This window comes from Acomys minous, assembly GCF_964271855.1.
Source record: "Acomys minous genome assembly, chromosome: 2".
In the NCBI taxonomy this organism is placed as follows: Eukaryota; Metazoa; Chordata; class Mammalia; order Rodentia; family Muridae; genus Acomys; species Acomys minous.
Window position 1 is genome coordinate 132074360 of NC_140484.1, and position 21967 is coordinate 132096326.

General features: G+C 43.9%; 2 protein-coding genes across 4 annotated transcripts in view; one reads left to right on the top strand and one right to left on the bottom strand.

Moving 5' to 3' along the window:
- The window catches only part of SPCS2 (signal peptidase complex subunit 2), a 16470-nt gene extending 1672 nt beyond the window's left edge, over positions 1 to 14798 (bottom strand). The window contains exons 1-4 of the mRNA XM_084774031.1: positions 14640 to 14798; positions 4591 to 4674; positions 3922 to 4082; positions 821 to 955 (exon numbers count right to left, since the gene is read on the bottom strand). Coding sequence (XP_084630157.1) covers positions 821 to 955; positions 3922 to 4082; positions 4591 to 4674; positions 14640 to 14753 — 494 coding nt within the window. The 5' untranslated portion in view covers positions 14754 to 14798. The remainder of the gene's footprint in view (positions 1 to 820; positions 956 to 3921; positions 4083 to 4590; positions 4675 to 14639) is intronic.
- Positions 14799 to 14926: 128 nt separating this feature from the next.
- XRRA1 (X-ray radiation resistance associated 1) overlaps positions 14927 to 21967 on the top strand; it is a 67348-nt gene continuing 60307 nt past the window's right edge. For 2 of the 3 annotated variants that reach the window (XM_084773985.1, XM_084773987.1), the window contains exons 1-2: positions 14927 to 15106; positions 17827 to 17894. The gene's annotated coding sequence lies outside the window, so the exon portion shown is untranslated. The remainder of the gene's footprint in view (positions 15107 to 17826; positions 17895 to 21967) is intronic. The other variant, XM_084773986.1, reaches the window with a different exon arrangement.

Below are 21967 nucleotides of genomic sequence, written 5' to 3' on the forward strand. Positions count from 1 at the left end.
GTTAGGAAAGAAACTGCTACTTACCCAGAGATGAAAACTAAGGGACGAGCAGGCAGGATAATGGGAAAGGAGTTGAGTTTTGGACATGTTAACTCTGAGGTGCCCTTTAGGATCCAGTATCAGATAGAGAGCAGGATATAGCTACAGTTCAGAGAAAAGGTCTAGGATAAAAATGTAGATTTAGAGACCTGTATATATGCAACATTTAAGATCTTGAAAAGAGACAAAGATTTCTTAAGTGTAAAGTGGGTCTAGGAGCATGGACCAGTTTTGGATACCTTGAACACTTGAGTGTACTCTTGAAGGTCAGAGAGACTGTGGTTTGAGTTGTACAAAGCACCACTCCAGAGATGCTTGACCACATTCACAAGGAAGTCTGAAGACACAGATCCTAAAAGATAACTAACCTCACAGCTTTGATCTTTTTTTAAAAAAGACCTATTTAACGTGTATGTGTTCGTCTGCATGAGTTTTTATGTACAATGTGCACGCAGAAGACAAAACAACCCCCCACCCCACCCCCACAAAAAACAAAAAACAAAAACAAACAAACAAAAAACCCCAAACCACCAGAAGAGGATGTTGGATTTCCTTGTCCTGGCCACAAGAAAAAGACAGTCTTTCCTCAGTCTTCCAGCAAAGCATTCCTTCTGTGATAAAGACACCTGACAACTGCAGCAGGAGGAAAAGCTTACAGCTCAGGCGTCCTACTAGCATGCTGCTCTGCACAGGGCAGCAGAGAATGTGAGTCATGACAGCGCCCCAGAGCAGACCCAACGCCAGGCGTGAAGGATCCCCAATAACTCAGGATGGGCATTACCTTTTGAGGCTGGAGGACAGTTGCCAAATGTCATCAGGATCCATTCCTGTAGGATCTTTTCTGTGCGCCACAAGAAAGATGCTCTTCTCTTTATATGAGGTATAAATGGTGAGAATCCCCATCATTACAAAATAGGTTCAAATAATGTTAAGGGGAAAACATACAAATATGCAAACACAACAAAAGTGCAGTAACAACAAATGAGACACAAGAGCCACAAACATTTTCCTGACACTCCTAAATAAGTTTTATCTTACCGCCAAAGCACTGAGCATTTAGTTACCTGCTCTTTGCCCCTGTACTTATGCACCTATAGGAAGCAAGACTCTCTCTGGTTAGTTCTCTATAACTCAAAAAGGAGTCAAAAGATACAGAACACACAGGCTTTCTCATCTTCTACATTAAAGGACACAGACCTAACAGGGTTCAGTTACTCAAGACTTTTGTTATAACTTGTGCTTATCTCTCTATTTAAAGAGAGAGAGAGAGAGAGAGAGAGAGATAGATAGATAGATCAGAGTCTGGAGAGATGGCTTAGCAATTCAGAGCACTGGCAGTTCTTGCAGGGAACCTAGATTTGAGTCCCACCACTCATAGGGCAGCCAACTACATTCTACAGCACAGTTCTAGGAGATCTGACACTCTTTTCTGGTTTTATTGGGTACCAGGCTTGCATGTAGTACACAGACATACATGCAGATAAAACACATACATGTAAAATTAAAATTAATTAATTAATTAAAATCTATCACAGTGGATTTGACTATATTCAACGAATGTCAAAGCGACTTCAGATCAGTCTACTGTGAGAGCAATTATGTCTGATATACATGCAGACACATTATTATACTGGTTTGACAGTGTTAACTCTACATTCAACCACTAACGTGATGAGGCGTGTCATTTAAATGTTATGAACTAGAGAAGCAGGACGTATAGGGCAAAGGGTTATGGACTCCAGAGTTAGCATATTCCTGGATTTGTACTTCAGCATTTAATAAATTAATTTATTCCCCGAGTACCCTCATTCCTACAAAAATAATACTGAACTTTAGAATTGTCATGAAGCTAGGCACAATGGCACACACCTATATTTTCACCACTTGGCAAGCTGAGTCAGGACTACTGTAAGTTTAAGGCTAGTATACTGAGACCCTGTCTCAAACAAACAAGAACGGAATTGTCAGGGGGTTTCTATAAATAACCATGTGGCACACAGGGTTATTTACAGCAGTAGTCACTAACACTATATATAAAACATGAGCTTAGGTTCGTGCTTTGCTTTAAACAAATATAACTGAAACACCATCAAAGTAGTTCTTTTGGAAATTATGTGTAATAAGGTTGCTGCCACTGCCTTGAGAATGATCTCTAGAGCTTACGGCATATTCTCTTAGGCTGCTTTAGCAGTGAAACTTTCAAGCCAGGGCACTTAATACGATTACTGAAGAGTGAGAGATTACCTGTTGCCAAGGCCAGGAACCATCTACTTGTATGCTACTATTTTTATCAGGTGCTTTATTACAATGGCTTGCTAACCACCTCTGAAAGTGGATTTACTTTATTTTTAAAATTATGCATGTTATGTGTGTGTCCATGTACAGCATGTGCACATAAAGTCAGAAGAGTGTGCCAGGCCCCTGGAGCTGAAATCACAGATGATTGTGACATGGGTTCTAGGACGGGAGGCAGAAGCAGGCGGATCGCTGTGAGTTCAAGGCCAGCCTAGTCTACAAGGTGAGTCCAGGACAGCCAGGACTACACAGAGAAACTTTGTCTCAAAAAACCAAATAAATAAATAAATGAAACAAAATTTAACTTACAATAGTTGTAACTATGAATTAAAAATGCATGCACTCCACCATACTTTCAAACACTGCAGATTAGCCTAGCCTACCTTGAATATGCTCAGAACATTTACATCAGCCAGTAACTAGGCAAACTCATCTCATACAAAGTCTACTGTATAACAGCATGATGAATACCTGGTGTAACTTATTGAATACTATGTTGAAAATAAATACAATGGTTGTACAGATATTTTTTCATGCCATTATAAAGTAGAGAAATCGTAAGTTGAATTCTTTAAATGTAGGGACTGTCTATATTATATACCAAATATACTATAAAATCTCCCATCTAGTTTTTTCTTTTTCATTTGTGTATGGTATAGGCATGTGCATTTGTGTGTGTGCACGCCAGAGGTTGGTACTAGGTGTCTTTCTATATCACTCTCTACCTAATTTTTTGAGACAAGGCCTCTCACTAAACTGGAGCTCACTGCTTCAGAACGACCAATCCGTCTCCATGCTCTCAGCACTGGGATCATAAGCCTGTGCTGCTAGGTCGATTTTTATGTGGGTGCTGGGGATCCAGTCTTTGTGCTTATGCAGCAAATATTTTAACAACCGAGCCACCTCCCCAGTCCTCTTTCTGTTATTTTATTTTATTTTAAATGTTTAGGTAACACAGGCTCTGCCAGGTAGCCCTAGCTGCCCTGAAACTCATGATCACCCTGACTTAGGCTTCCGGGAACTGGGATCACATGTGTGTGCTACACACCCCGTGTCTCAGTTATTTTTACAATTCTCAACAGGTATTACTTCCATCTTTTCCTCTAGCCCAAGATCACAGACACCCTGGATTTCAAACCCATGTTGTATAGCTCCAGAAGGGATCCCCAATTCCAATGAAACACGGGGCTCAGGATCTCCCCAGCGAGCTCTTCAGCTTTAAGAAAAATATGAAACAAAATTGGAATTCTAAAATCCAAAGCTTTTCTACTAAAAGTAAGGAATAAATGGATTAAAGCAACCCAATCTAATAGAAAAAAATCCAATAGGTTAAAAAAGCTGGGCCTCACTATCACCGTTTATTTGTTTAGTGTTCCTACTAGCTAATAACTAAATACACTGCAGACAAAGGAACCTTATTAAATACAGAGTATCAATGATGTGACAGGAATTTACAGGCACAACTTTCACGTTAGTTCTAACATTAGCAAGCCCTAAAATCAAAGCTTTTATGGAAAGCAAGGTGACTTAACAGAAGATACTTTGAATTCTTACTAAAAAGCAAACCATAGCATAAAAAAAGGATATGATATGACGCACAAAGCCAAAACCGGCTTGGACTCTGGAAAGGGGTGCATGTAATCCCAGATCAAAGCCACTATGGCAAAGAAGCAGGAGATGGTACAGATGGTGAGGCGACCGTCAATTAGACCAAAGTTCTCCACATACTTGTACTTTTCCAGGAGCACCTAGTGAGGAGCAGGACAGAAGGTGACAGTGACTCTTCCTTCCGATGGCTTGCCTCTACTGACTCCACTAAAGTCATGCTATGAACTGTGGGAATGAACAGTCCTTTTCACCTAGCATACTACTTACCACGCAAACCCTCTTTAAAGAATCCCAAAGGAAAAACTTAACAAATCTTTAGTTTTGAAATTCTCAACTTCTCATAGGACGCAGCTAACATTTTCTTTTCTCTTTGCAAATGAACTAATCACAGATGAATGCTCTCCCTTTCCAAGTTTCTGTGCTCTAAGCTAATTAATCTCAAAACGATGTTACCAACTTTCTCATTAGCTCAATGCTCATGCTCTAACATACTTCCCCCTACTTATTCTGTGTTAATAGTAGAAGCCTATTTTGGCTCATTTTTTAACTTGAAAGCTATGGCCATTCCAAGTAAGAGAAGAGACCCATGAGGAGACTTTACAGGCTGAAAAACACACTCGCGTAAGTCCTCGCAAGAAGTATGTATACCTTTTTGGCGGAATCATCCAAAGAGTTTTTCACAGCTGATCCATCCCACTTATCAATTTTTACAGGCTTATCATCAATCTTCCACTACAAAACAAACAGAAAAGCTGTGCATCAAAAAACATGGCAACTTACAAAATAGAATGAGCTACTTTCTTCAGATCCCTAAGTACACAAAGACTCTGTCTTCTGATATTACAGAGACTGCGCACTGCAATCAGTGGATTTTCCCATGGGTGGTGCAAGTCTTCAAGCAGAAAATGCAAATCCTGTAAGCCCAGAACCAGAATATGCGCATGCACTATGTGAACTCATGTATCCCACACCGTTACCCACAGATGAATGTAGAAAAAAACTCGCCTTTGTTTATCCTAACATTCTGTAAGCATAAAAATCAGAAAATACAGATACAGGAATTCATAGACACTAACAAAGAGGAAAGGTCTTCCTTAGAACACCACTGTCTGTGAACAACTTGAATACTTTATTAGCATACTGTATCTCTAAGATAGCAAAATAAGTATCATCTGTTGAAAATATCAAATGTTAAATTATAAACCAAGCGTTCTCGTTTGTTTTCTGTTGCTATGATAAAATACCATGACCAACAGCAACCTGGGAGGAAACCAGGGATGAGATGCAGCTCAGAGGCAGTGCTTGCCTGGCCCACATGAAGCCCTGCGTTGGATCACTAGCAGCCAATTAAATTCAAATTCATTTGGCTTGAGAATGGATTCTTTTACTGAAAGACAAAAAAATATTTCTCTATTATCAGCCTTTTTTTAAAAAGCTGTGATTCTATACACATTAATATACAAATAAAACCTGAAGTCTGTAAAGAGGAAAAATATAGCAGAATGTTATGTATGTATAAAAATTGTATGTATTATGTGTGCGCGTGTGTGCGTGCGTGCGTGCGTGCGTTTTACAGGTAGCTGGGAGTCACTTGGTATGGTGCTGGAACAGAACATGGATCCTCTGCAAGAACAGCAAACACTCTTAACCACTGAGCTATCTATCGCTCGAGCCCCCAAATTAGTTATATTCAAAGCCATTATGAATTAAATGTTCTCCCAACCTGCCAGCCTATTAATCAAACATGACATCTAATTTTAAAACTTACATATTAAACTAAGAAATTAAGTTTTGTCTAAACAGCTAGCTCATATGCATTCAGCCAAGTATATTCCATTTTTAAAATCCCAAAGATTGGTAAAGCTAAGCCTACAATGAGATTTGGACTATCAGTGAAATAATGAAGTCATTTTGAAAATTTTGTCATTCCAAAAGGGGGCGGGGAAACAAATCTTCATAGATATCCCCTTCAGAGAAATATCGTTCAGTGTAGCACAATCAGAAATGAAACTTGGCTCTCTAACCTCCTCTTAATTTTCAGGGATAAAATGCAGAATCATATTTAATCAACTGCAGCTCTTCTAACTCTACTGTCCGGTACCCAGAATCCTCAGCTGAGAAAACAGGAACTTTTCCAGTGAATTGGGTGGGGGGGGGGGGAAGTCCTGAGAATGGTTATAATCTGGTTTCTGAAGAGAGGGTGCATAATTCCACTTTGCATGCATGAAAAACCTTAGCCCTCTGTACTATGGCAAAGAAATGTCTGGACAAGTGGGGACTGACACTAGGTGTCTATTTTGGGGGCTATAGTTGCCATCATTCTCAAAAGCTGCTCATCTAAAGTGTATGCAAATCACATCCCCTCTGCAGATATGCTGGTACCTTTCGTCCCTCCTCTGGTCTTCTGGTCTTCTGGTCTCCCTAGGCACAGGTGCTGTGGTTAGTCTGGAGTGCTATGTATTCAGATGCTGAATTCTGCCCCCCCCCATCTGATCATGTTCATTGTTCAATGTTGTGTAAACTTTGCTCCCCAACTATCTCTGATTGGTTAATAAAGAAGCTGAGAGCCAATGACTGGGCAGAGAGGAAAGGGGGGCGGGGCTTCCATTCCCAAGTGTGAGGGTCTTGGTAGGGATCACGAGGGAGAGGAGAGTGACTGACCTGACAGAGCATAAGCAGCCCAGGCACGAGCAATACGGCAAATAATTCGCGATGTGTGGCTGGGAAGATGCCAGACTAGCACAGAGGAGTAAAAAGATCATAGCTGCCTAGTTATAGAGCTTAAAGCTTGTTCAATAATAAACCTAATAGGTCTCATTTATTTGACAGTTAGAATGAGTGACTAGAAAAGACCTCCAAACATCTTTTCAACAAGGGGCAATATAGGAAGAAAAATATAATAAAGCAGGGGCTGAGGAGATTAGTGAGCTCTGAAATCAGTAAGAGATCCTGTCTCAGGTATAAGGTGGAGCCAGGCATACTAGTGCACGCCTTTAATCACAGTGCTCAGGAGGCAGAGGTAGATGGCTCTCTAGGAGTTTAAGGAAGGCAGTCTGGTTTGTATAGTTCCAGGCCAGGCAAGGCTACACAAAAGACTTTGTCTCAAAAACAAACAAACAAACAAACAAAAAGGTGGAAATCAACTGAGGAGGATATCCAACATCAGTTTCTGGCCTCCATGCATACAAGTGCGCGCGCGCACACACACACACACACAGTGGGGTGGGGAGGGCAGCGTGGGTAAAGACAAGTTTGTTTCACATGGTATATAATGGGCAGCACGTGGAAAGCAAGTCCTAAGGACTGCCACCCTTAGGAAGGCATATTTTCCAGGTTGGTCTTTGCCTGCTATCTGGCAATCTAACTGTTACACAGTTGACTGATCACATTAATATAAAACATCTCCTACATGTAGCATTATATACTGAGTCTCATGGTTTATCTAACACATCAGTTTCCTACACTGATATACAGAAAGTCTTGGGAATTCTCCTGACACATACACATCTACTTTTCCTGCTGTTCCGCCAGCTTTTCAAAACAGTCATGGTAGTGACTTGGTGTTATCTAACAGCCTAACTGGACTGGATCATGACTGTGAGTTTGTATTACAACCATACAAGCTACTCATATTTACTAGTCACTGTAGTTACTAGAAGTCACTTTTCTATCAACAGAAGAGCAGGACATGTTTGTCCCTGGCCACATTTTGGAGGTCAGAAACGACTGACCTCCAGTTCACAGAAAGAGGGTCCTTCATGACCTTCATGGAACACTGGAGACTCATTTCCTTCTGAGTCTCCACTGCAGAACATTCTAAAAGACATCTCACTGCAGTCGTGCGATCTCTCTTCCAAAGTGCTTAGGACGTTTTTAAACATGTCTCCATTTTAAAGAGTAAGTAAAGAATACAGGCAGTCATTTCAGAACTAACTGCTTTGGGGATTACAGCCTCTGTTCCCCGTGCATCTTCCAGGACTAAGGGCTGGGGATGGGTCAACAAAGGAAAACATTTTTGGTCATCAGGGTATGCTAAGCAAACCGACAGCCTTGAGTATAACATGGTAGCAGAACACTTTCTACACTTTCGTTACAGTGGAACAGACGCTGTGCAGTGGCATGAAGGCTGCAGTGGACTCTTCAGAGCGTTCCTTAGCCTAACTCAAAGGATCCCTCAATTCACCCTGGGGAGACGGACACTAGGAGTGAGAGGGGTGTATTAATAGAAGGACCCCACTCTGATTTAGGAAAAAAAAAACAATAAGAGCTTTCTCTCTTCTTTTGTCTATTCCAGTTCAGGAAGCAGAGATAAGCTGCAAGGCAGGACAGTGAGCAGTAGGAACAAGGCTGAGGAACCCTAACCCAGAAGGACTGCTTACAGGCTAAACTTGACTCTGAGCAGGACATAGATAAGATTTAACTAGGTGAATATCAACCAACTTTATGTGCTTTAAGAGTTTGTTAGTTTTGTTTTGAAAATCGTCTCACAGACAAATCTGCAGATGATCTCAAAGGGAACACTAGAGACATGTGTAACTATACGATACTACAAATAATATATAAATTAGATGGGGCCATTCTAAAGTACAGAACCTGAATGTTCAACAAACATCAGCAAGGAGATGAAAAGTGAACATTTATGATGTGGAACTGGATGGACTTAGTAACAAACTAGTTAAAAGTAACATGAGAGATGCCTGCCCATCACAATTAGGGCTTAGATGACTTGTCTGAACCACCACGTCATTTCCCAAGAGAAGGAACACAGAGGAAAAAGATAAATCCTCTTTGCATATACTGGGTTTGAGATGTTTAAGCTCTACAGTTGTATTTTACCTCTGACCTCAGAATTTTCTAGCCTATAAGGAGTTAAGAGTCACCTTCCACACACACACACACACGCACACGCGCACACACACACATACACATACATCCATGTAGCAAGAGCAGGAATAACAAGTGCAAAAACAAAGGGGAAAATGTTAATTTGGGAATAAAATGATGTGTACCTTCAAAATGTGGTTGCTTACTTAAGATGCAATTTGAAAACCCCTGGTATCACCCAGACAAGATTACAGTTCTTAGCAGCACATGGAACCTTCTATTTCAATCTGTTCTTTAAGAGCCAAGGAATACTGTAACGGAAATCACTGGTATACATGTGCTTATTAGTGGCCGCATGTATGAGTTAGTTGGGGGTTAGAAACTACCACGTATCAATTAAATTATGAACATGCACACTAGTGGCAATTCCAGAGAAACCGATGAAAAAAATTGCCCCTCAATGTCTTCTCTGGTCCCAAACTAAACAAGCAGCCTGACCCCATGACTCAGGAAGCCTACACTACTGCAGTGCTGTGGGGACAGCTTCAGCTCATGGAATCTATGGCTTACCTAGCCCACAAATGATGCCAATACATCTGAGATCTAAGGCTGAAAGAAAATGGCTCGCAGTGAAACTCCCATGAGTAAAGGGATGAGGAGGCGAGGCTGTAGCTCAGCTGGTAGAGGGCTTGCCTAGCATGCCCTAGGTTTAATCCCTAGCACCTCATGTACTGTGCAGGCCTGTAATCTCAGCCCTTGGGAGGTGCAGGCTAGATATTAGAAGTTCAAGGTCCTCCTCAGTTACAAAATGAGCTAGAGGCCAACCTAGAGCACATAAGGCCCTGCCTAAAAACAATGCAGTCAGGTACTCGTCTTTAGGAAGGCACAGGCACACAAGTCACCTTGAGTTCAAGGCCACACTGGTCACACAGTGAGTTCTAGAATTCCAGGCCAACCAGCACTACACAGTGAGACGGTCTCAAAACAAACAAACAAGCCCTTATTCTATGGACATGGCAGATTCCACATTTAAAAACTACATGCGACCAGTCTGGAAATCGCACTACATTGTAAGTTCCTCTCTAGATTCTTTGCGGGAATGCAAGTGGCTTCCCCAATGTGCAAAACAGCTGAACAAAGCACCAAGGTGTCAGAACACAGTCAACTGTGAGATTTCTGAGAGCTTACAAGAAAACAAACCTACGTCTTGTGACCTGAGCTCCTTTAGAACACGGACTTGCTCTTGGATGTGTTTTGTGCTCCTCTCAGGTGTAGTGGGTAGGGCGGAATTTACCTCAGCTCTTGTTATTCATCCGCCTCTACAGAAAACCACGCTTATTCCACGCATGGCTTGTCCCTGTGATTACACTCTTCACTCAGATGACTCTTCTTAAACCTCACAGTATCATAACTGTCTGATGCTCTGAATAAAGCTGGCTAGTGCATGAGACCTAGGTCCGCCTCGTTTTTAGGTCCCCTCACCCAGGCTCACACTGCCAACTCTAGCGAGCGGTAAACCCAACAAAGCCTGTAATCCCAGCACTCTGAAGACTGAGGCCAGACAAGCACCAGTTCCAGGACAGCCTGGGCAACAGAGACCACATTAACACACACACACACACACGCACACGCACACGCACACACACACACACACACACACACACACACACACGCGTCAATTAAAATACCATACCACATGACCTAGCAATTCTACTCCCAGGTATATGGGACTGAAAATGTCCACCCTGTGGACAACCGTGTTGATAGCAGGTATCACACAGCTAAAAGGTGCATGATTCAAACAGTAACAGATAGATGGAAAAGTAAAATGTCATGTTTTGCTATCTGTCGGAGGAAGGGGTTTAGTGGGTGAAGCACTGGGCGCACAGTGTGAAGACCTGAGTTTGGAGTCCCAGAAGCCACATGGTACCGGGACACTGGACTTAGTTGTGAATATCTGTAACGTCCATACTCCTGTGGTGAGGAGGGAGGCGGAAACAGGATGATCTCTAAGGGAGCAGAGGGTGAGGACTGACACCTCAGTCTGCCCCCTATGTCCACACACATGCCATGGGGCACACATCCACCCCCACACATACAGAACATTTAAAATGGTTTATCAGTGCTGATGAATAAATTTAGGTCACATAAAATGAAGTTTGATACAGGCTATAAACATGTGAACTAGTGAGGCAGTGGTGCCACAAGCCTTTAATCCCATACTTGGGAGGCAGAGGCGGGAGGATCTCTGGGTTTGAGGCCAGCCTGGTCTATAGAGCGAGTTCCAGGACAGCCAAGGCTACACAGAGACACCCTGGCTCAGAGAGAAAAACAAAGCCAAACAAAAATCACGCGTGCGGTTTGAAATATGTTAATCATGATAGGTCACGTATGTATAATTTCACTTACATAAAATATTCACAACAGCCAAATCCAGAAACAGACTAGACTACACTAGGGATGCAGCTTAGTGGTACAGTCTTACTGGTTTGCATGTACCAGAGTCTCAGTTTTAGCCTCCTCACTGACAAAAAGCTTTCTGGGGTATTCTGGAGCTAGGAAGAAGGACTAGGAGAGGTGTGCCAATGGCTATGGGGCTTTGCGAAGACTTATAAACACTTGCTGAAATTGTGTACCAATGACCTTCTGATTAAACTAAAGACCATTGGACTGTAAAATTTTTGTATTAGGGAGGCAGAGGTAGGTGGATCAGTGTGAGTTCGAGGCTAGCCTGGTCTACAAAGCGAGTGAAAACAAAACAAAACAAAATTATGTATTAAACCTCCATTTTAAAAAAATTAACTATTAAAATGTACAGGTAAGAAAGAGTGTATAAGAGTATGAATAGCCAGGCCTCAATACTATAAAATCTTATTCTGATCTGGGTGGTATAGATACTTGTTGTTTTTAACTAAAACCCAAGGGAATCTGATATGTACAGTTTTTACATCATATACTAATTTCTAAGGTAGTCAAAACCCAGAGAGGAGGAAAGATGGGCGGTGCACGCACACAGTGACTTGCTCCACATTCCAGGTGCAGAAACTGAATTACATAGAGCTTTGATAACTGGTCCAAGAATACATAGCTGGCAAAAGGAGAGCCAGAAATCAAAGCAAGGTTGGCACCAGAGCTATATTCTCAACCAAGACACAAAAGCTGTGTTCTAAGGTCAGGCTGAGACTCCAACCATGAGACAGAATCCAGGTTATGAGGTTTAAATGATTTGGATAACAATTAAAAAATAAAACATACCAACTTCTAATAGTCTAAACAAATTAAGACCCAGCTATTCTTCATAGCTGTCACACAGAACAAAAGATTTGGGGCAAAAACGACTTAGTGCAGTGAACTAAGTCACTTCAAGATGGAAGATTAGATGTGCGAACTTTTTTGCAAAAGTCAGGAAGTGGGTGCTGCTTGGTTCTTAACGTCAGTTTCAGAAAACTGACTGCATTTCTTCACAGCAAGTGAAATACAGGTGCAGAAATCAAAGCCCTCCTTGAGATCCCAAAAGGAGGAAAGAAAAGGAAGAGAAATTAAATTTAAGAGAGTCTATGAAAGGCAGCATCCTCATCTGAGCACACCTTATGTGCTCCCTCAGGACAAGCCCTCTCTGCTCACTGAGCCCAGCTCCACTCAGCAAGCTCTCTCTGTTCACTGAGCCCAGCTTCTCTCAGGACAAGCCCCCATGCTCTCCACCTCAGCAGTTAGGGTTTTTTCCAGACACTGCAAAACAGCATCCACTACAGCTTGTCCTAAGACTAACTTGGCTAACTTCAGAGATGCAAGCACTCACTCTGCAATGACTAGTGGAGAGAAACCCTCACAAGAAACTGGAAAAGTACAAAACATATGGCAACTCCCAGGGGCACTAGGTGTGAGAGGAATCCAGAGAGTGAACAATTCAATGAAACCAGAAATGATGTTTTCCAGGAAAAAGAACTTAAAATGCTCTTGACTATTTTCGCTCTTCTGTTTCTCATTTCTTGGTCAAATCTTCCAAGTAGGGGTGGGGGAGGTACGGTGGACTGAGACTGTAATCTCATTAGGCAGGTTGAGGTACAAAGACTTGTTTTCAAGACCAACCTGGGTTACACAGCAGGGCCCTGCTTCAACAAAACAAGATGAACAGCCTTCCCAATGTTCCTGTGAGAACATTGCACATCTTTCCGAAATCCCAGTTGGGGATATCACCACCGTGCCATTCTGTTTTTATATAGGCCTTTAAAACATTGACAGTATTTTATAATTTAATCCTTATAATAAGCCTATAATGAGAACGAGTAAACACCTACAGTGTTTACTGTGGTAACAAAATTTAAGTTCAGTAATGAATAATCACCCAAGGCTTTTCATAAGCTACACTAGGACTCAAAACTTATCCTTCTTTCTAAGAAATCCAAATTACTAGTATTCGACCTTATTGTGTCAAATGAGCTAGGTGAATAATTTCCTCAAGTCACTTTATACTGTCTCAAAAGCCTTTACCTCCCACTCTTACACAAGTAACCCTCCTCCGGTCTAACTCCACCTTTCACTAAGTTTACTCAGGGACCCTTCAGGTAAGCCTACCTCAAGCACCATCATATTCTGTATCTTTCCTCAAGGAAGACTTACTTGAGGACTAAAGAGATGGCTCAGCTGATGAAGATACTTACTGGCAAGCCTCACAAGCCGCGTTTGATCCCTGGGTTCCACACAAAGCCAGTTCCAGGCAGGCTTAGCTACACAGCAAGACCCTGTCTCAAATTTGAATCTAATGATCCTTCTTAAAAAGACAAGGAGAACTGGGGATATGGCTCAGTGCTGCAGTGCTTGCTCGCCACGGAGGAAGCTACGCAAATCCTGGATTTGAACCCTTCAGCATGGTCAGGTATTCGTTTCTTAAGCCCTAGACATCTGTTTGGCACAGAAGAGTCAGTAAGTTTTTTGATTAAAATCTTTCAAGAAAAATGGTTTACTATATTAAAGCACCATGCTTCACAATCATCAATGGCATCGGCCAGGAATGACGACACTGGAAGAAGGCAGTAAGACATACCAGGCATTGATGAGCGGACCTGGAGAGATCCGGTATATTTAGGTCACATTGCTAGAAGCAGAATACTAAGCCTGTTTTTCACGCAGCTGTTTCTTCCAAGATGCTGTTCAACGGGCAAGAAGGCCAATCCAGAAGCAGTTTCCTCCCCAGCTCCCATCCTTTAAGCCCTTATGGCCAAGGATGTGGTTTTTGTTTTTTTAAATAATTGAGGAGGCAGGGTGGAAAGCAGCTAGCAGGTACATACAGCAAGGGACAAGCAGGGAGGAAGAGAGAGAAAGGCAAAGAAATGCAAGAGGGAAAAAGAATCTTAAGGCTTCCTGTCATCCCAGCAAGGGAAGTTAACAAACGAATAGTTCGTTTATTTGACGTGTCATGGGGCGGGGGAGGTGAAAACCCCCTAAACTCTTTGGACTCTGTGGTAACACGCGAGGGTGACGGTGGAAGAGTTGGAGGGAATATAGACTTTTGAATAGAGTCCTTTCATTTCTTTGGGAGTTCAGTTTTCCGCGTTGGTGAAATAGACATGTTCAAGACTGGCTTCCTAGCACAATAGAAACGCGATCATTACGGTGAAACAATGCCGTAATTACGAAAAGCTGCTGTGGCGGCCAGCATTAGGACCAGTAACAGTGAGAAAAGAGGTGACCTAAAGAGAAGGGTTGGGTTTCAATGTGTTGAGAAGGCAGATTACAAACGTGCGTTAGTGGGCTGCACAGGAGCGCTCCTCAAGAAGCCGCAGGAAATAAGGGGGGCGGGGATGGGAAGGTGGTCTCACCAGCTCCTGGGCATCCCCAGGGCTCTAGACTGTCCCCAGGACTGAGATCCTCACCTTATCCAACAAACCACTGCGGCTGCTGCCTGTCCCAGAGCTGGGGCCGCCGCTAGCCCCAGAACTGCATCCGCCACCACCGCCTCTCCCGCCTTGCGACGCCGCCGCCGCCATCTTGTCTCCCTGCTTCTCTCCCTCCCACTACTACTTGTCCGAAGCCGATTGGCTGAAGCTGGTCACATGATGCTCTTTGTAGAACTCACCAGGATCCGTAGTTCGGTGTGCCTACGTAGCTGAAAGTGACCGCGGGGCTTGACGGGACTTGTAGTTAGAATCTGCGGTCGCCGGTTGCTGCCTACGTTGCTAGCTGCAGCGTCGCGGTTACTAAGGAGTGGGTAGGGAAGGCTGTGGCAAGCGCCATCGTGGAGCGACTCCGAGATTTCCGTGAGGCTCGCAGGCGTGCATCCCGCCTGACAGGGTCAACGCCTCCGCGGACTGTTCGGAGGCGGAAACGACGCCGCAGGCAGGTGTGGCTGGAAACTTAAGTTTGCTTGAGTTAAGAGTCTTTCCAGCCCCAGGTGTAGCCTCCTAAGAAGCGGGAAGAGCCAGCTCTCCTTCACCCCCTTTCTATGCCTGCTGTTAGAACATTTAGCTCCATTACTCTATCATCTTAGCTGTTAGTAAGGTTTGGTGTGGAACTGTCATTCATTGAGTGCCTGCTGTCTGCTAGGCAGTGCCCTACATGGACTTACATCCATCCATCCTATGTCAGTCTCAGAAAAATGCTGTTTAGACAAGGAAAGGAACTTACCAGAGAACGTGGGGGTCAGAACACACTTGAAGCCAAGTTTTTAGTTTTTTTGGGTTTTTGTTTTGTTTTGTTTTTTTTGTTTTTTAAACTTAAAAGTATGTCTCCAGTTTGGCACTCTGATTTTGTACAAATACTGATTGAGAAAAAAACATTGAGCACCAATAACACTTGACACTACTAAGGCATATAAGGCAAATAAATCTGGTTGCTAATCTAGAGGCCAGAAATTATCACATAGTAATAGCACTTTATGCCATTTTACATTGCAGTATTTAGGGGTTTTTGGTTTTGTTTGTTTGTTTGGTGGTTTCTCTGTGTAGCCTTGGCTGTCCTGAAACTTGCTCTGTGACCAGGGTGGCCTCAAACTCAGAGATCTGCCGGCCTCTGTCTCCCAAGTGCTGGGATTAAAGGCGTGGGCGACTGTGCCTGGTGCATTATTTAGTTTTTATACCTACATATTTTCCTTAAGTAGACAGATGATTGGCCAAATACTGAATTGGTTAGACATTATTTAGTTTTGTTTTGCTTTGTTTTTCTGAGACAAGGTCTCACTGTAAGGTCTGGCTGTCCCAAAACTTACTATGTAGACAGATTGGCTTCAAACCCACAGAGATCTGCCTGCCTCTACCTTCGGAATGCTGGAACTGTAGGCATGCACTCCCATGCCCAGCCTCCATATTGCCTAGCATGTAGTCAGTCAGCCCTGTTTTAGCCGCTCAGAATATACCTCTGATTAAAACAGACAAACGTGTCATAGCAGAACTAATGTTCCTATGAAAATAATGATCACTAAAGAATACCACATCCGGTTTTGTCCTCTGTTGAGCAGTTCCTGGCCACTCCCGCTGAATGCCTTATAACTTACGGATGTTGCCCTTCCTCCTCCTTGTCATTTCTATTTCTCATTTCTCAGCACACAGCTCTGCCGTTACCCACTCTGTGGAACCACCCGTCCATCCTTGCTTTTTTCCTTCCTTGCAGACAAAACAAAGTAACTTCGGCAGCACTTTCTTTATGTCTGTTTAGTTGAAGTGGCATTTATTAGGAGTCTTCCTTCTGTAGGCCAGGCCCCATTTGAGAAGCTGGAGATGAAGAGGTTACGAGAACCTAGGCTTGCCTTTGGAGAGCCTCAACCTGAGGTTGGTGTGGTGGAGAACAGTCAGGAAAGCAGGCCATTCTAATGCACTGTAATAGAGTGCCCCCATTACGAAACAGGCCCAAGCTGGGTGGTGGTGGCAGGAGGCAGAGGCAGGCGGATCGCTGTGAGTTCGAGGCCAGCTTGGTCTACAAAGCCAGTCCAGGACAGCCAAGGCTACACAGAAAGAGACTGTCTCAAACAAACAAACAAACAAACAAAAAACAAAACAAACAAACAAACAAACAAACAAAGGCTCGAGGGCTAGAGAGATGGCTCAGCAGTTAAGAGTACTTGGTATTTTTGCAGAGGATTCCAGTTCAGTTCCCAGCACCCACATGAAGGCTCACAACCATCTATAGTTTCAGGAAGTTCCAAGGGATCCAGTGCCCTGTTTTGTCTCCTGTGGGCCTTGGGTACATATGCATACAAGTAGGCAAAACACTTCTGTGCATAAAATAAAGAATAAATAATTTCTGAAGGAAATGAAGTGGGCCTGAGATAGTAGCCCAGAGGGTCAACCTGGGAATAGGAGGCCCAGGAAAATTAACTGCATCAGTCAAGATAAAGACAAGGGAGGGGAATATGCAAATGTATGCAAATAAGGAGCCACAGGGCCTATGTGGAAGTGGGGTGTGGGAGTGATGCAGGCATACTGGTGTAGGAAAGAGACAGGCAAAAGATACACGTTTGTTGGAGCTCGGAGGTACTAAAGTCAGCGTGACATTAGCTTTCAAGTTTGAGATTGAGTCCAGAGACAGCTGAAGTTAACCCTCAAAACTGGACCTTGGACTTTTTTCTATCCTAAAGATAAGTTCATGCTTCTATTTAGGGTTACATTCTAGAAAAATGTAACCTAGGAGCTATGTCCCCTTCAGGGCCCTTTAGTAGTAAGTCCGTGTCTACCCACCTGTCATACCAACAGTCCCTTCCTTCCCATCTGTGCTTGTGGCCTACTGAAACAATACAGCTGCGCTCTCCTGCGCACGATGTGGCTCTTATAAATCTAATGTCCATGTTTTGTTTCTTGTCTTTTGTGTGTGCGCATCTGTGATGCTCAGGATGAAAGCCAGGGCCCTGAGTATCTTACCTACACTCCTAGCCCCCTTTGTCTTCATAGTTAGCCTCGTCTTTTACTTGGAATTGTTTTCATTCTGCTGTCCCCACCCCCAGCCCTGATCCTTCATGCAAGACACGGTTTGCAGCATAAGGCTCTGTATAGCCAAAATGTAGCATAAAAGTACTAGGGTTCAAGACTTCTTAATGACAGGCTAAGAAGAATCACAACATCTCTTTTACAGGTAAAGAGACAGGTAAAGAAACAAAAGCAAAAGGAAGGCAAAGCGTCATTCCCGAGGTCAAAGATCAGGTGAGTACTACATAGACATGAAACGGGGCCCCAGTGTCCTGGTGCAATGAAGTCCCAGCATTTTCCAGACAGTGATTTACTCATGTGATCCCTGTGGTCTGGCTGGCTGTCACCAGGCTGTCACCTGGCTAGCTGACAGACTGGTTGATCACCAGAGAGCGGTCCTGGAAAACAACTGGTCACCTGTTCTTTTTTTAGGGAACTCTAGGCTCTGTCCTGGGTGTCAGGGTGTTCTAGTTTGGCTCTCGATTGCTCTGATAGAACACTGACAAAAAAGCAACTTAGGGAGAAAGGGGTTTATTTGTCTTACATGCTCTGATGACACTTTACCAAGGAGGGAAACCAGGGTAGGACTGAAGCAGAGACCATGGAAGAAGCTGCTTACTAGCTTGCTTCCTCATACAACCCAGGATACCGTCCCACTGCAACCTGGGTCATCTGACCTCCATCATTAATCAATAAAATATGCCACAGGCCTGGCCATACATAGGCCAGTCTGCTATCGGCATTTTCTCAGTTTCTAGTCATACTTCCTAGATGACACTAACCCTAGTTTGTGTCTGTTGACGAAAACAAACGAAACTAACCAGGAAGTGGGCTTATATCATGATGTATAAGCCCATATAAGTCCATACCTATATATCATGGGCAAGGCGCCCTGTAACAGTGGGAAGTTGGTGAGGAGAGCAAAAATAATAATAAAGTAAGAAGTGTGGTTCTAGAGGTACGGGGTATCAGAGGACCACAGGAGGAAAGCCTCCAGCCCTTTACAGGGAGCTCAGGGATCGGAATGCACGTAGTCCCCACACTAGGCTAGCTTTCAAGTCTGCACTCAACAGATGCTTATGAGGCCTGTCATGTGGTAGAGGTTGTGTTAGGATAAAGTAGCAATTAACTACATAGCACCATCCTTTCCCATGAGGGGAATTAGAGAGCTCAGATTTATACACACACCCTTGGGTCCCAGGAGTGCCACTGTAGCCTTCTTTGGCTCATCCATGTCTAGGTCCCATGGGTGGAAGAGAGGCAATAATTGGGCATGTTTCAACCCTGAAGGCTCATGGTGGTCCCGTGGGGGTAAGGGGGGCGCTTTGCATAGTTCGTAGTAATTTTATGAGGTTGAAAGCGCTCAAGTCATGAAGGAGAAAATTAAGAAGTGGCTTAATAAAGTCCAGCAAGAGCACACGTGTTTCTCACTGGGAAGTTCGGCAAAGGCCTTGTGAGCAGGGCGGCGTAGGAAGATGGCTTCCGTCTGCACACGTCATCCATTGCTTCATTTTCATCACAGTTCTCTCCGAGGCACAGAATTTCTAGATTCATTTTCTGTGTGGGAAAACAGACTCAAAGAGGTAAAATGGCTCGCCCAAGGCCATCCGTCCAGCTTTGTAGTAGAAACTAGATCCTAACTTAAGCTCCCCAGCCCATAATTTCCCCCACCCTTCTGCCCCGCCTCTCATACATGTGACTCCGGGGACCCCTTTTCACAGGACACCTCGATCCCAGCTCTCCTCACTGCCCCTGTCTTTTATGTATTCTCCCCACACTCCCAATACCTCAGTCTCACAGGCTTCGTGTACCTCCCTTCCCTCAGCCAGGGGGCTTGGAAGACTCTCACATTACCTGAAGCTGCCCCCAAGTAGAGTTTTTGATGACCGAAGTCTATTAAAAGAAAAACCTCCAGGAGGTCACAGCTTAAGAAACTCCGATCTTTGAGAGGCGGTCGAGGAGCTGGATTTTAATGGATGAGATCAGCCAGGTGACAGGGTCAGAAAGGCTATCTTATGCTGGAGCAGCACCAAGGAAGAGGCACAATGCCAGAACCTCTGATGCCCATACAGGCTTGTACGGCTGAGAGGACAGGACTGGCTAGGCTGGAAAGGGGAGGGCACAGATGCCAAGGACCTCAGAGAGCAGCTTTCAAAGAGCAGGCCGATGGGCCTTGGGCTCAGTGGCAGAGCACCTGCGTGCCATCTCCACCACAGCAAAAGCAAAATGCAGACAAACAAGAGCAATTAGGGCTTGTGGCTTTCCCGTGAGAACCCAGTCAGAGGGAGTGGTGGGAGTTGAGGTTCCACACAGCGCAGGGTTGAGGGAAAGCAGTGGAGAAGGGTAGACTGCTAGACCAATGAGTTGGACTTTTGCCACAACAAATGACCAATAGAAGCATGGGAGAAGAAGAAGGGCCCGGGATCCAGGACAGGATCCAGGCTACACTGGATAGCTCCCTGCTGTGCATTTCTAGAACAACAACACATGTTCGTTGTTGGATTTGCAAAGCTAAGTAACAGTAGTTTTCTGGTTCTATGGTGGGTTTTTGTTTGTTTGTTTTTGTTGTTGTTGTTTTGGTTTGGTTTGGTTTTTCGAGACAGGGTTTCTCTGTGTAGCCTTGGTTGTCCTGGTCTCTTTTTGTATAACATGCTGGCCTTGAACTCATGGAGATCTGCCTGTCCCTACCTCCCAAGTGCTGAGATTAAAGGTGTGCCAAGCCACCATGCTTGGCTTTGTGTTGGGTTGTGTTCATTTGTTATTTATTTTTTAAAAATATTTATTTATTTATTATGTATACAAATCTCCTTATAGATGGTTGTGAGCCAACATGTGGTTGCTGGGAATTGAACTCATGACCTTTGGAAGAGCAGTCAGTGCTCTTAACCTCTGAGCCATCTCTCCAGCCCTCAGTTGTTTTTTTAATAGAATCTCTTACCTTATTACCACCTGTGAAAGTCAAGGAATTTTCATCACAGAAAACCAACAGTAGCCTCTGAGTTGACTGTCTTCCCAGATATGTTTGGTTTGGCCGGCACATTGTTACAAAAATGACCGATGAGTTGCTCATGCTTAATAATCAGACTTCTCTTGAAGAGGGGCGGTGGGATCTGCACCATTGACTCAGATTTCTGCTGGGCAGCAATCGGGGAGAGCCGACTAGGAGCTGCTGCTGCAGTCACATGCACACTCACATACACATCCCCCCCTTCCCTCCTGTCTCTCCGGCATCCAGCTTTACTCCCTCCCACAGCCTGCCCAGCTCCTGTAGAGACCTGTATTTGCCATGCTTAGCTACTTATGTAGGTCTCTGCAAGGTCTGGCACCACACTCTGATAAAGACGAATAGATACAGATGAGAAATACAAGTGTGTGTGTGTGTGTGTGTGTGTGTGTGTGTGTGTGGTGCTGGGGTTGAGCTTAAGCTCTTGCACATGCCAGGCAAGTGCGCTACTGCGTCAAGCTCTTCTTCATCTTTCCTGAACTCTGCAGCCCTTTTAACTTCCTGTTTTCTGAGTGACAGGTGATAAATTTAACTCTGATTAGGGGTGGCAACTCCTCTGGGGAATTATTCTAAAGACAGTAGCAAGTTGGTAGTAATAAATTTAAAATGCCCAAGTCAGACCCTGAAGGAAGAACCATACTCACTTCCCAATTTCTGCCTGTATACATGCGTGCATACATTTCTGTATGCATATATACATGTACATACATTTCTGTCTATATTCATACGTGTGCACCCGTTTCTGTCTGTATACATGCATGTGCACCTGTTTCTGTCTGTATACATGCATGTGCATACATGTACAACTGACAGAAAGTGAAAGATTATTTTCTTTATGTTCTTTTTCTTCCTTACGTGGTAGACAAATGGGCCAGTCACGATATGTAAAATGTCTTCCTAATTGCAGCTGTCCCTGAGGGAACCTTCCTTCCCTGTCTCCACACCCCTCCCCTCAGTGGAGGAATCCCTCCCCTGGGCTCAGTGTACCCTTGCTCCCAGATAAGGTAAGGCTGCCCCTCTTTCTAGTTCTCCCCTCTTCCAACCTGCTCATCCCTCTTGGTGACAGGTGTCGCTGAGCCTTTCTCATCCTGTCAGTAGTGCTCATCATACAAAACGATCACTGCGTGCTTGCCAAGTGCTGCTTACTTTCCTAAACCCATCCATAGGCATTTTCTCATTAGATCATCAAACCAGGTCCATGGAAGAGGTCCCCATTTCACAGAGGGAGACCCAGAGGCAGGATGGTGAAATGCTATATAATTTAGGTATCCAAGGCCACACAAGTAAGCATTCTCACCAGCCT